Below are 14,521 nucleotides of genomic sequence, written 5' to 3' on the forward strand. Positions count from 1 at the left end.
GGAGAGGGGAGGGGAGGGGAGGAGAGGAGAGGAGAGGAGAGGAGAGAGAAGACTGACACACTGGTCCAAGTCCTATCAACCCTCCATTGGATTTCTGGGGCTTTGCATTTTTACAAAAGGAGGCTGCACATCATTCTCCTTCAGAGTGGGTAGATTCAACCATAGACCTTTCGGTTAACAGCTGAACATGTTACACACTATATCACCAGAACTATATCTGTCTGTCTCTCCTCTCTCTCTGTTTCCCTTGTCAAAGCCAGTCACCAAGGTCTGATCAAGATGGTGTTCAGATGGTTTGATGGCCGGTAGGGATACGGTACAGACTAGGGAGAGGAATGTACTTCTTGAGAGATGTTCTACTTTTATGTAAGACTTACTAGCTTACTCCTGGTTGAACCTGGACTTGATGTTGGTACTTAAACAACTTAGGTGAGCAGATGGCTGAACTCAACAACAATGTGGTAACCAGTTTACTTGGATGCAATGATAGGCAAATCTCCCAAATACAAGACCCTACTTCTGGCCGAATGGTAAGAAGTTGTGCTGCAATCCATAAGGCATGTGGTTCAAATCCTCCAGCTCCTGAAAACCTGCTGGAGGGTCAGCTGTGGGTCAGTTCTAACTCAACAGTACTCAACAACAATAACAACAACTACCCTTAGCCCACTCCACTCCATGATGGACAAAAAGTTCCAGAACAGCAGATTTAGTCCTTAGTATGAATTTATTATAGAGATTTTAATACCATAAAGAAGAGGGAACTTTACTGTGAAACAAGACTGACTGCCTTCCACTTCGGTCTGACAGTGAGCCAAGCACCCACACACTCCACAGAGACATTACTCAGAGCTCTCTGTCCATGTGTGGAAGGAGGCAGACCTGTGCAACACAACACTGGAGGTACAGAAACAAACGTTCTCACGTCTTCATTCCTCTTTATTGGCTGGGGCTGTATTTTATTCATCTGTGAGTTCTTGCTTCTCTTTGACTATCTTTTTAAATGAATACATGAGTGAAAAACAAAGGAATAAAAAGAGAAACAAAGGAGCAAAGAAGGAAGAAAGGATTGGTTGAATGGGTACCAGCCCTGCAAGTGACTAACTAGATGACCTTGAATGAGGAGGCTTTGTTTCTCAACAGCAATCTAAGGACAATAAATCTGATTTCAAGCCAATACAATTTCTTTTGCCTCATTCTGAGAACAGGGCATATTATTCAACCGTATTGTGTAGATTGGTGCATTTTGAATACTTATTTCTACGAGTGATGGCTTCTAAAGAGATTTAAAGCCGATTTCTGCAGTCCTTTGGCCTGCTCTCTCTGGAGACAGAACCAGTATTGGTCTGGAGTCAGAGAATGTCAAAGTCAAACTCCTGTCCCTGCTTCTGCTAGTGATGAGGTCTATGGTCTTAGGCACTGTGACTCTTGTGAACTTTGGTGGAAAAGCGTAATGAATTTTTACATTTATTATGTAAAATTTGTAATGCAGTTTTTCTCAGAGTTACTGTCAATGTCCAAGAGGTGAACCTTGGGGGAAGAATGTGTTCAACTGTAGAGACGTTGTTGCAGGTCTTGTGGTTTGGGTCCCATTCTTCTCTGAAGCTGGGTTTCCTGCCTCTCATTGGCTTTGTTCTGGGAATACCTCCCCGTCTCTTCGCACCCCTCCTTACCTGTCAGCACCAACTTGCAACGCACATCCTTCATGAACCATTCTAGGACTTCTCTAAGCTTCAGGCATCTCTCCTGTCTTTATCACTAGTAAATTTTTCAGTCACTACTACTCTGCCTCTCCCTTTATTACTCTGTTCTTTGTGTATTCTTAATATAGTGGATATTTTTTTGTATACTAGAAGTCTTTTGAGGAAGTCACTTACACTTCAGCATTCACCATGGTAACCACCAGGCTATTAGATGCATACAGAAAGCACTTTCGAGCTTGCCTGTTGAAGATCTTGCTGCCCTTTCTCCTTTATTATAAAACAAAGTGCCTTCTTTCCTTTCTCTACCTTACTTCGTCCCGCTCGTCTTTTAAATTGGGTACACTCTGATCCTTCTTTCTTGGTTTTTCTTTTTATAAGTCTGTACTGTCCTCAGATTTCAGTAAGATACACTGCTGCTGTCTCATTTAGGTATCAGTTGTGTGTAGACCTACTTTCCCCATAGGTTACAACCTATGGTGGTTATTGTTGTTAGGTGATATCAAGTCAAATATGACTCACAGCGACTTATGAATAGCAATTTTGAACCCTGTCCTATCCTGTGCCATCCTCATAATCTCTGGCATACTTGAGCCCATTTCTACAGTAACCATGTCAGTGCATCTCATAGAGGGGCTTCCTTTCTTTGACTGACCCTCCACATTCTAAAAATGATGTTTCTTTCTGAACAATCATCCCTCCTAACAGCATGCCCAAAGCATGTGAGATGAAGCTTCACCAGCCTTACCTCTAAGGAACACTTGGGCTATCCTTTCTCCTAGACATATCCGTCTATTCTTTTGGAAATCCATTCAGTACTCTTTTCCAGCACTACAACTCAAAGGCATTGATTCTTCTAACTTAATTAATGAATTCTTAATGCTTACTCCTTGTGTGGCTCTCAAAAGCATAGCAAGTAATTGAAAAGACCAATGGTTTTGTACACTGCCCCCTCACATCTTTTAAAGCCTGGAATAACAAAATATTCCCTCATGAATGGAGTGCCAGTCACTGTGCTAATTGGTTATTCAATCTGGGTTATTCAAACATTTATCAAGTACACCTCACCAGAAAACCCACTGTCATCATGTTGATTCCAACTCATGCTAATCCTCCGATAGGTATCTGAGGCTGTTGATTTTAATGAGAGCGGATCGCCTCCCCTTTCCTGTGCAAACAGTTCTGGCAGCCTAGAGATGTGCCACCAACCCAAAGGCAAGCTGTTCAAATCCACCAGCTGCTCCATGGAAGAGAGGGAAGTCTCCTCCTGTGCAATTTACAGCCACTGAAAACTCGCTGGAGGGTCAGCTATGAGTTGATTCTGACTCCACGGCAGTAAGTTGAGTTCCTCTGCAAAGGAGCTGATGAATTTGAACCACTGACTCTGTGTTTAGCAGCTTGACATGTAGCACACTACACTGATCACAAAGAAAGAATGAGGCAAAACTGTGACTTGAATGCTCTCTGCACAGCATCTGTGTCTCGAACTAGGAGAGGAGCTAGAGATGTCAGAGGGCACGTGTAGCAGAACTCGAGAGAGCAAAGCTTTGAATGGTTCATCCTGGTTCAACTTCTTGCTGAGAACTTGCTCTTCTATTCCAGATAGACTGAATCAGCTACAGCTTAACAAACTCCCCAGGGGCTTCTTTTGTATCTATAAGACTACAGGGATCTATAAGAAACACCTGAGGTCTTGTTGAACTGTACATATTAATTCAGTAAATCTGGGCCAGAATGAGCTGGTTCGAAGCCCTGAGAGAAAGGCACACTCTATGAGTGCTTGATATATTGTGTGTAATTGAACAGGGGCTGCTCAATAAATACTAGTTGATTGGTTGATTGATTGTTGGCAAAATCTTCAGAGATCCTAAGAAAGAAAGGGCCTCCAGTCCCCATCATTCTTGTTACGTAATTATTTCAGTGCATTTAAAGCTCCTCATTTTTCATCTTATACTTTAAACATCAGGGGGAAAATAGATGGGCCAACTTTATAATATTTTAAAATGACTCGATGGCGTTTTGGAATATTACATGGCTATAAGAGTTTATGTATATTTAATATACTTATTAAAATATGCAGTAAGCCCATGGCTGATTTTCTGTAAGGATGTCTCAGTGCCGAGGTGGGACTTAAATGTTTAATAGTAATAATAACACTCATAACTCATATTTCTCCAGTGCTTTTCTCCTTCAGGATCCCGACAGCCTGTGAAGTGGGTGCAGCTGTGCTTGCCAGCAGGCTAGCAAGGTGCACATCTGGCCCGTTCCTTCATGGCTGGTGAAGGGGTGACTCCAGTTTAAAATGTCCCATGCCTCCTCCCATTTCTCCTGTCTACATTCATTTTCTCTTCCCAGTCACAGCTTCTTTTCCACTCCCTCTGAAGGCGGCCACTTGTAGATATCTGCTGCTCTTAGCTACCACTAGAGATGCCCCTTGTCTCAGAGCACAGGAGAAGTGTGACCAAAGGCTTCTGGGGCAGGGAAGAGTCCATGGCATTCTTTTGACCAATCAAGGACAGGACATAGAGCCCAAGACTGAATGACTCGAGCAGGGAAGTCTAACAGGAAAGTATCCGCTGGTCATCTAGATCCCTCGCTCTACTCTTTCTTTCTCCAGGTCACAGAGACAAGGACAGGTCCACTGGGCTGCAGCAACTATGATAATCTGGACTCAGTCAGCTCTGTCCTGGTGCAGAGTCCAGAGAACAAAGTGCAGTTACTAGGTAAGCACCACCTTGATCTTTTTTCCACACCTTTTCACATTTGGTAAAAACAGGAATAACTAAAGGGCGGGGAAAAAGCTCTGCTTATCTCATTTAGCCAAGCCCTCTTCAAGACAAGAACTGAATGACTTGGGGCCCATGAACTTTTCATTATTCTTTTGAGAAAACTTATGGAATGGTTTGGTGTATACTCAAGGCCCTTATTGGTCTCTTTTGATGTTAAAATATGACATTAGGATCATATGCTTGCCCAAGACCTTTGGCATTGTCCTGTAAGGAACAGCATATCTATCCTTAGGAGTCTTGACCATAATCTCCTCTTTTGCTGCCCAAAGAACCCTCTGATTTACTCTGATAGCACATTGGGGAATAACTTGCCTCTGCAGAATGGTTATCTGGCTACCATCTCTAATTTGACTTAGCGTCATGAAGCCTGCAGGACTACTGGCTACTGTAGTTGTAGTCTGGCCTCTGGTTTTGACTGCTAGTATGTGATCTTCTGCAGGAGATCAGGAGAAGAGTTTGCAAGGAATGCGATTGGAGGCAGAGCAAGCAAAATGGGTGAATAAAAAGGAAAGGGAATTACACGAGGTCTGGTGTCTAGGAGATAAGAGGAAGCACTCAACTTCTGTCATGTTCCCATCTGGCATCCTGCAGCCGGGGATTTGCAAATTGATTCACACAGAGCTGTTTGGCACTGGGAGAAGTTCATTTTACTTAAGGTCTAACCAAATTGGACTCCAAGATATTTTTGTCCCAACATTAGAAAAAACACTTCCCACAAGGTCTGCAGTTGTACATTCCAGTCACTCTGAGCCAGATGCAATCCACCAGTGATTGCTTCAGAAATCCATTGTGGTGTTGGGTGCCTGTGAGTCAGAATGAACCCATTGCTTGACCCTCCAGTGGGTTTTCAGAGGTGGTAACTGGCATGGGATGAGACTGCTCATCCTTTTTCTGTGGAGCTGTTGATGAATTCGAACCACATGCCTTTGGGATTGCAGCACAGCTTTTTACCACTCGACCATTAGAGCGCCTTTTGGAAATCTAGACATCTATAATAAAGAGGGGCTAAAGATTCCTGTTTGTTTGGAGGTGCCCAATGCAATTAGCATCCCTCTTCTCCTTTGTCCCTGGATGGACTGGGTCTGTGTCTGGAAATTAGCGATGAGTGAAGTTCAGAATGCCTGGTGCTTCATTTGGAATGGTTTATGTCATTTCATTTTATAGCCCATCACTCATGCAGACATTGCTTGGGGCACTTCTTTTATAGCAGTGGAAAATGTTATGATGAGGAGGAGGGAAGTAATGGGGGAGGAGGTAAAAGGAAAGGGCTTGTAGAGGGGTGAGTGATGAATGCAAGCCTGTGCATAGGGCATGTGGGGAGGCCTGCTCACTCACCACTATGGGCACACGCGAAGGCAGGAAATTTAGAAGCAACTTCAGGATAGGATTAGGCCTCGAACAAGCACAATAAACAGCCACTGCTGTTGGCAATCTTAAGACAGAGTTCAAGTTCTTCCTTGACTAGGATACATGCTCTAGATACTCTGACTCTATGCCAAGGACAAGGGCAAAGGTGGGCGAGTAAAGAGCTGGCAGACATTTGAGAAAAGGAGGGCACCTCATCCTGGGAAGGCCTGGCACCCTTCACTCTTCTGCCACATGTCTCATAACTGGAAAGCCCATTAGAGATCCTCCTTAAGTCTCACCTTAACACAGCCCAAACTGCATCCTTCATTTGTCCTTTGGTAAGCTTCTAATAGCTGCCCTATTTATGCCTGGAAGCCAACCAGGAATGTGTCACGCTCCTGTGTAACAAGCATAGGGGTAAACTGATACCCACCATAGATGGGTGGGAAAACTGAAGCATGGGCCAAATTAGTGAATTACATCCAAGATCAGAGGAAGTTAACTGGGTCAATAGGGCCAAGAGCTATTCATATCAAAATAGGCTTGACTGATTGTGGAGTGTTTACCACAATCTTACTTTCTAGTCTCCTTGAGAGTTAAATCATATTGAGATGAGGCAACTTGCCCCCAAATTACGACCTGATGGAAAAAGATGGAATCTGATGCCAAATGGATTTTACCAGCATTGTGACCTTCGGCTGGTTAATTTTGGTCTTTGGACATTGGTGTCTTCAACTTTGAGAGTATGAGAGTATGACTTGTGATCATATATAGAAAGTACTCGGCATCAAGCCTTGCCACGATATACCTGCAACGCCTGTCTCCTGTAATCAGCCCATCCTCATCTGTCTTTGGGGCTGGCAAGAAAGCCCAGGATGGTCAGCATTTAGTTATTCCTAGAAAGGCGATTGCTAAGTGCCAGTTAGGCTAGAAATAGGAAGGCTAGTGGAGGCAGGCAAAGGGCCCATTAAGCTGTACTTCCTTCCCCAGGAGGGCTGTATGTGCTGCTTTTATCGGAAACATCTTCCCTTTTCCATCCTAGAAATGCTGATATGAAGCCAATAAGCCAGTTCTTATGATATGCATGCTTTCCATTTGGCTGATGTGAGGGGTTCGCTAAGCCTTGGGCTTTGATGTTCCTCATCTGCATTTCCAGATCCTCTCTCAGCTGTCACTGGGGCAGCAGTAACCCTCTCTCCCAACCAGCTCAGCAGGATCAGGCCCAGGATGCACAAGTCAGCAAAACCCCAGCTGCAGCTCCTGCAGACTTGTGTATGGGGAACTGAGGCCTCACTGGTTCTGCCCAGTGACCCCCTGACGTGTCCTTTCCCCAGGCCTGCAGGTGCTACTGCCTGAGTACCTGCGTGAGCGCTTTGTGGCTGCTGCACTGAGCTACATCACATGCAGCTCCGAGGGCGAGCTCATCTGCAGGGAGAATGACTGCTGGTGCAAATGTGGTCCCACCTTCCCCGAGTGCAACTGTCCTGATGCCGACATCCAGGCCATGGAGGATGGCCTGCTGCAGATCCAGGACTCCTGGGCCACTCACAACCGACAGTTTGAAGAGTCAGGTGAGCAATGGCAGACTTGGGATTCTTCTTTATCACTATGTAAAGGGGGGGACAGGGCATGGCAAGAACACTAGACTTGATCCTGGCTCTTCCACTTAATGTGTGAGTGGTCTCAAGTGACCATGCTAAGTCTCCTTTTTTAAAAAAAAAGTTCGCATAACACCTACCTAAGAGATGTGTTTAAAAGACTTAATGGGCTAAGTAAATATACTTGGGAACAAGGAACTTGTCTATCCCACTTGTTACTGAGTTCAGGTACTTAAACCATCCCTGACACGTCATCCTTGTAGTGTGCCATCGAGTCAGAACCACCTCATGGCTGACCCTCCAGCCAGTTTCAGAGGCAGTAAATTGCGGAGAAGGAGATTGTCCATCTTTCTCCTGTAGAGTGGCTGGTAGATTCGAGCCTCACGCCTTTGGATTAGCACTGCAGCTCTTTACCACAAAGATACAAGCACCTGACTCGTTGTTATAGTTGTTATGTGCCATCAAGTCATTTGTGACTCTTAGCAACCCTATGTACAGTAGCCCTAAACCCTGCTCTATCCTGTACCAATCTTACTGTTTCTGATACACCTACCCACCAGTACCCCAGTCACTGAATCAATCCACCTCATCAAGGGTCTTCTTTTGTGCTGTTCCTCCACCCTTCCAAGCATGATGTCCCTCTCCAAGGACTGTCCCTGCTTGCAACCTGACTCAGAGTGTGCTCAATAAATATTTGTTGAATTAATGAAGAGGCGTCCAGCATAAGCTAGTTGTTATTTGATGCTGTTGTAATGAATAACAATGTTGCTTTGAGACTGGGATTCAGAGGAGGCGGATATGCAGCCTTACTTTGTAATTGATCAGTTTTCTAACCATGGATTAGCCATGTACATCCTCAATCCCAGAGCTTTCTCATCTACTAGCATGATAATAGGTGGCTGGAAGAAACATATGGGATAATTAGGTAAAATGAATGTATAAAGAATTCTGCATGGTCTACTCATAAATTCTAATTGCAAATGAACTGTAGTCATGCAGCTAAATCTAAACAACAGAATGTTGTGTAAAACAAAGGAAGATGAAAAGGCTTCTATTCTGTGTATTATTATGGACATGATGTTAAAAATATACTAATCAATATTCTTTATCTTGTATGGATAAATATACTAAACAAAATATGTGCTAATGATCAAGAAAACATCCAGGAGACTGGTTACCTCTGGGTAAAGTGCAAAAGGAACATTTGAGGCTTTCAAGTATAAGGTTTTTTGTTTATTTATTAAAAATAAAACCAAAATTAGATGAAAACCAGTATGGGGGAAAAGGCAAAAAAAAAAAAAAAAGCTCGATGGCAGATACTTGGGAGTTCACCCTGTTATTCTCTCTCTGCAATTCTGTATGCTTAAATGTTTCATAAAATTACTATGCACATGTTAGTGCATAACCTCTCCTGGGGGAACGAGGAACTATGCACTTGAGAAAGCAGAGTAAGGTGAGGCCCCAGGTGTCTCCGTTTCAAGTCTTAGACAAGGCAGTTAGTGAGTGAGGGGAACATCACGTTCCAGGTCCCCAAGCTTGGCTGCTTGGAGTTGATGGCAGTGAAGTATGTTGGATAACCCTTAAAGCAGTTGCTGTCAAATCAGTCCTGACTCGAAGCCCTGCATGTGCTGAGTAGAATTATGCTGCCTGGGACCTTCAAAGTAGTGATCTTTCAAAAGCAAATTGCTAGGCCTTTCTTCTGAGATGTCTCTGGGTAAATTCGAACTTCTAAACTTTGAGTTTGAAGTTGAGCCCCTTAACCACATGTGCCATCCAGGAAATCCCAATAACTCTTCAGTACATTGGAAATGGCATAAACTTTCACTGTATCAGTTACTGTTAATGAGAGGAATAAAGGAGTGTGACCAGACATCCACCAGGATTGGTAGCTGCAGGCCCCAATCAAAGCCATATCCATGATAGAGACCACAGCATGACTTCAGGAAAATATTGTATTCAGGGAGCTCTGGGAAGAATTCATATTTGCAGTAGGAGTGGAGATCAGTAATTTTTCTGGATTTACTACAGAAGAGAATAGTATCTCGCCAAGTATTAGAGGTGGAAAGAAAAGAAAGATATCTTTGGGTGTCAGCGAAAAAGGACACGAAGTGGAGAGGCTGGTCTCAGGGGGCTGGAGTCTCTTATGAAAGATTTCTGAGCTTCATGTTCACCTTGTCTCTGTGATCATCTTTACCCATTTGTGTTCACATCCATCTTCATGAAGGTTTCACAGCCTCCAACTGGGGCTGTGGCATTGTCAAAGAGGAGTGGCCTGAAGTCATGCTGTGTGTGACTTATAGGGAGGGGCAAAGAGATCAATGCCAAGGTCATAACCAAAAGCAGAATCCCCAGCCCCTCAGAGGGTGACAGAAATCTATTTCTAAGACATAGAAGCATATTAAGGATAGAAAGATGGGGAACAAATCCTAGAACCATATATTGTGGTATATGAATGTTACTGAGTAAATCAGTTCATAAAGAGGAGAGGTCCTAGAGTGTGGGTGGGAATTCTCCTCCCTGGGCAGTGACTCAGGGGAGGCTGCTGGGGAGGGGAGTGCCACGCTCACCCCATGCCTCCCGGGGTGCTGTGTTTCTTGCCCCCTCTTAGCTCAGCCCTGTGTTATACCCACAGAGGAGTTCCAGACCCTGCTGAAAAGGCTGCCAGAGGACCGCTTCCTGAACTCCACAGCCATCTCCCATTTCTGGACCATGGACACCAACCTCCAACACCGCTACCAGCAGCTGGGAATCAGCCTGAAAGTGCTGTTCAAGAAGACTCATCAGATTGTCCGCCGGCTCTTCAACCTCTGTAAGCGATGCCATCGGCAACCTCGCTTCCGTCTGCCCAAGGAGAGGTGAGCATGTCCTGGTGTAGAGTCAGAGCCAGTATCTCCCCAATGCCTTCTCCGTCCACCGCTCTCCAAGGAGAGACTGAGAGTGGTGACCCACAACTGGCTTTTCTGATACCCCTGCTCTGCTGACTTATTCTAGTGTCATTCTCAATTGTGAGTTAGGTCTGAGTTATAAAAAGGAAAAAAAAAATAAAGAGAGGCTGGTTTTACTTTCTGTAAATTAGAGCTGATCCAAATGTTATTCTAATAATAATTAGACTCTCACTCATTTCCATTTTATTAAGTAGTCTTTTAGGACACGAGTAGGTAGAATTTAAGTGCAAATACCAGTAGCATATTGTATAATCACTCCCATTAATTATATTTTATAAAATTAATCATCATTGAGCTACGCTCATCACTACCCTGTATTTACAGATACCCAACGGATCTTGTATGAAACACAATGTGAATGAAGGATAGTGTGAAACACAATGTATATGAACTTTATAAGCAAATCAATATAAAATAAAAATTTAAAAAACATAATAGCATAAGGAATACATTATACTGTTTCAAACAAGTTTGAAGCAAGTCTTTTTCTCTGAGACAGGCACAAGGAAAGCTGAGACTCAGTGCCCTTTGGGTTTCTGAGGCTGTAAATCTTTATAAAAGAAGATTGCCCATATTTCTCCTGTGAAACAGCTGGTGGATTCCAACTGCCAACCTTTTGGTTAGCAACCTGATCCATTAGACACTACACCACGAAGGTATTCATTAACTGGAATAATTGAAAAACATCCAGAAATACAACAGCTAGAAAATAATACGTGGTAGGCACTTAAAGGGCACAGTGTCACTTCAGCAATCTTCACAGGTATGGTTCAGGAATAATAATTATGCTAAGCATGTTCAATCCTCATCTTTAGCCATTCCCCAAACTTCCTATTACTCTTAACAGACATTCAGTGTTTTATTGCATTTGTATTTACCATAATAAAACAAAACTGAGCTATTAAGAACAAAAAAGACACACTATATCTTGGAATATGATCTGCTAGAGATAAAAATCAGAGGGGAGTTTCCTTGGAGAAGAAAGTCTTGGGCAGACTGAGAGGGAGGAGATGGACATGGCCTGGAGCATGTTACATGGGGAGCATTCCAGGCAAGGGAGCTGCCTACACCATAACAAAGGTGCGACTGAAAGTGAGGTACGAGTATGGAAAGGAGAACAGGCAAGAAAAGGTTTTGGAGAAAGGCTAATATATTTTTTCCACCCAAATAAATATTTATGTTAATGGATGGCACAGTATCCCAACTCTGCTGGTATTGAGAAGAAAGCACTCTATGAACAAGTCAATGAGAAATAAACAATAATTTCAGATCCTGGTAACTGCTGTGAGTTAAATACAAATAGGATGATGTGCTAGATAGAAAGGGGCTCAGGTAGCTCTTTGCCAAGGAAGGCCAGAAAGGAGGACCTCTTTGAAGAAGTTACAGAAAGGCTGAGTGAGTCAGTCATAGAAGATGCCTGCTCCTAGTGGAATCAGAGGGAATTGACAGAAACAATGAAGTGTGGATGGGATTAGCCTGAGTTGGAAAGTTTGCAGTGCCAGTTGTTGGAAGATCTTATTTAGAAAGCTAAGAACCTAGACTTGGTTCAACAGATGTTTGAGTCCTGTCTGTATGTTTTTAAATAAGGGAACAGGGAAATATTGGAACTTGATGAGCTTTCCTACATCCACATAGGTATGAAGTAACATTTACAGTGACAGTGAAATAGTTCTCCAACCTTTGCTAAACTGTCCAAAGTGGAACAGTAAGGTTTCTATCATTCAGAAAGGTACTAGAATACTTGAGACTTTCTTTTATGGTCCTCAGTGCCCTTCCTGCCTATTGGCTGGTGCCCCACTACCTTTAGGATGGATGGCAGTGTAGGCTTTCTTTGACACTTTATTTCTCTCTCTTCTAAGGCCCTTGTCTTACTGGTGGAACCGAATCCAGTCCTTCCTCTATTGTGGAGAGAGCACTTTCCCTGGTACCTTCTTGGAACAGAGCCACAGCTGTACCTGCCCCTATGATCAATCTTCCTGCCAGGGCTCCATCCCGTGTGCCTTGGGTGAAGGCCCAGCATGTGCCCACTGTGCTACGGACAACAGCACGCGATGTGGGAGCTGCAACCCAGGCTACGTGCTGGCCCAGGGGCTGTGCCGGCCAGAGGTGGCCGAGTCTCTGGAGAACTTCCTGGGCTTGGAAACAGACCTGCAGGATCTGGAGCTGAAGTACCTGCTGCAGAAGCGGGACAGCCGCATCGAGGTGCACTCCATCTTCATCAGCAATGACATGCGTCTGGGAAGCTGGTTCGACCCTTCCTGGAGGAAGCGCATGCTCCTCACCCTCAAGAGCAACAAGTACAAGCCCGGGTTGGTGCACGTGATGCTGGCCTTGTCGCTGCAGATCTGCCTCACCAAGAATAGCACGTTGGAGCCTGTCATGGCCATCTACGTCAACCCCTTTGGGGGCAGCCACTCGGAGAGCTGGTTCATGCCCGTGAACGAGGGCAGTTTCCCGGACTGGGAAAGGACTAACGTGGATGCCGCTGCCCAGTGCCAAAACTGGACAATCACTTTGGGGAACAGGTGGAAGACCTTCTTTGAGACGGTCCATGTTTACCTACGGAGCCGAATCAAGTCCCTGGATAACAGCTCCAATGAGACAATCTATTACGAGCCTCTGGAGATGACGGATCCCTCCAAGAACCTGGGCTACATGAAGATCAACACCCTGCAGGTCTTTGGTTACAGTCTGCCTTTTGACCCAGACGCGATTCGGGACTTGATCCTGCAACTTGACTACCCATACACTCAAGGCTCCCAGGACTCTGCCCTCTTGCAGCTCGTTGAGCTTAGGGACCGGGTGAACCAGCTCTCCCCACCCGGCAAAGTCCGACTTGACCTTTTCTCTTGCTTGCTCCGGCACCGGCTAAAGCTGGCTAACAATGAGGTGGGCAGGATCCAGTCCTCCCTGAGGGCTTTCAATTCCAAGCTGCCAAACCCCGTGGAGTATGAGACCGGCAAACTCTGTAGCTAATGGGGGCGCTGCTCCAGTGCTGAGCAGGGAGGAGGTCTGTGAGTTTGGGGTGTAGATAAACCAAGGCCTCACCTTAGTGCCAACAGGGTGCGCCCCTGAGACTTTCAGCACCCTCCTTGATGGGACCTTGAGGCTTGGACTGAAGCAGGTGAAAGTGAGGGAAACGACTACCCCCTTACACAGACATGCATTCAGCACATGCACACACACACAATTACACACACAGTCACACACACTCCCCTTTCCCCCCCCCCCCCCAACACGTTCCCTCACACACTCCCCCACAGGGAGGCTCCAATCCAGCAGCCTTGGATCTGTAAAGTTGGTGCTTTCTCAAATGAATGCAGTTGAAGGAGAGGAGCCAAGGGAGAGCTTAGGAAAAGAACCAGGAAAACCATGAAAGAAACAAACAAACAAAACATTTCTTAAAAGTGATTCTTGTTACTCAAGAAAGCAAGAGGGGACACAAACGGGAGGGGTGGGAGCTCATCCTCACCCTCAGTGGAGTCACTTTTGTATTCTTTTTAACCAGATTTCTTAAAATGTCACTGTTTCGTGAGTCCCCACGTTGGTTCTTACTTTTTGTATGCTGCCTCCCCCGCACCTCCCGTCCTTGGACTGCTCCAGAGACTGGAAACCAGCGGGGGAGCTGAGGGCAGCAGGCGGCCTCCAGACCTCCCCCTCCGCTCTGCCCTTCCTCCACCTCCTCCTCGGTGTCAGGGTCCCTCCCGCAGTCTGTCCAGCGTGCGCCTCTTCCAGCAGCACCCAGTCTATCCACGAACGCAGTACTGTCAAGTTAGTGAGCGCAATGTATAGGGAGATGTTCTTTTTTAAAAATAAAACAGAAGTATTTATTTTGTGATTGTTTTCCTTGTCAATCAGCTCCAGCCACATGAAGATTTGAGTGAAAATGTCCTTGGTTGCATATACATACATTTTTCTTTTAAAGACTTCTTTTAAAAGGCAGAAGGGGGGCGGGGAATAAGAGAGAGAATAACACAAAACCAAAACATAGTTCCTTGGGTTGCCTAGATTGATTTTATGTGTTTTAATTGCTGTACATGTGACACATGCCTGTCTGTGGGCGGAGGATACTGCAGCGTGGGAGGGTGGTTGATTAGAGCACACACAAGTAAATGCAAGCCTGTGTTGACAAGACATGTGAAGAT

At 44.9% G+C, this 14,521-nt stretch overlaps 1 protein-coding gene across 1 annotated transcript in view; it reads left to right on the forward strand.

Annotated features, from left to right (window-relative positions):
- Positions 1 to 13,589, forward strand: part of BRINP2 (bone morphogenetic protein/retinoic acid inducible neural-specific 2) — a 205,616-nt gene extending 192,027 nt beyond the window's left edge. Inside the window, exons 5-8 of the mRNA XM_006887714.1 lie at positions 4,315 to 4,420; positions 7,168 to 7,404; positions 10,064 to 10,286; positions 12,236 to 13,589. Coding sequence (XP_006887776.1) covers positions 4,315 to 4,420; positions 7,168 to 7,404; positions 10,064 to 10,286; positions 12,236 to 13,352 — 1,683 coding nt within the window. The 3' untranslated portion in view covers positions 13,353 to 13,589. The remainder of the gene's footprint in view (positions 1 to 4,314; positions 4,421 to 7,167; positions 7,405 to 10,063; positions 10,287 to 12,235) is intronic.
- The last annotated feature ends 932 nt before the right edge of the window (positions 13,590 to 14,521 follow it).

The sequence above is a fragment of the Elephantulus edwardii genome, unplaced genomic scaffold (assembly GCF_000299155.1).
Source record: "Elephantulus edwardii isolate Elephantulus edwardi_28Jun2011 unplaced genomic scaffold, EleEdw1.0 scaffold00061, whole genome shotgun sequence".
In the NCBI taxonomy this organism is placed as follows: domain Eukaryota; kingdom Metazoa; phylum Chordata; class Mammalia; order Macroscelidea; family Macroscelididae; genus Elephantulus; species Elephantulus edwardii.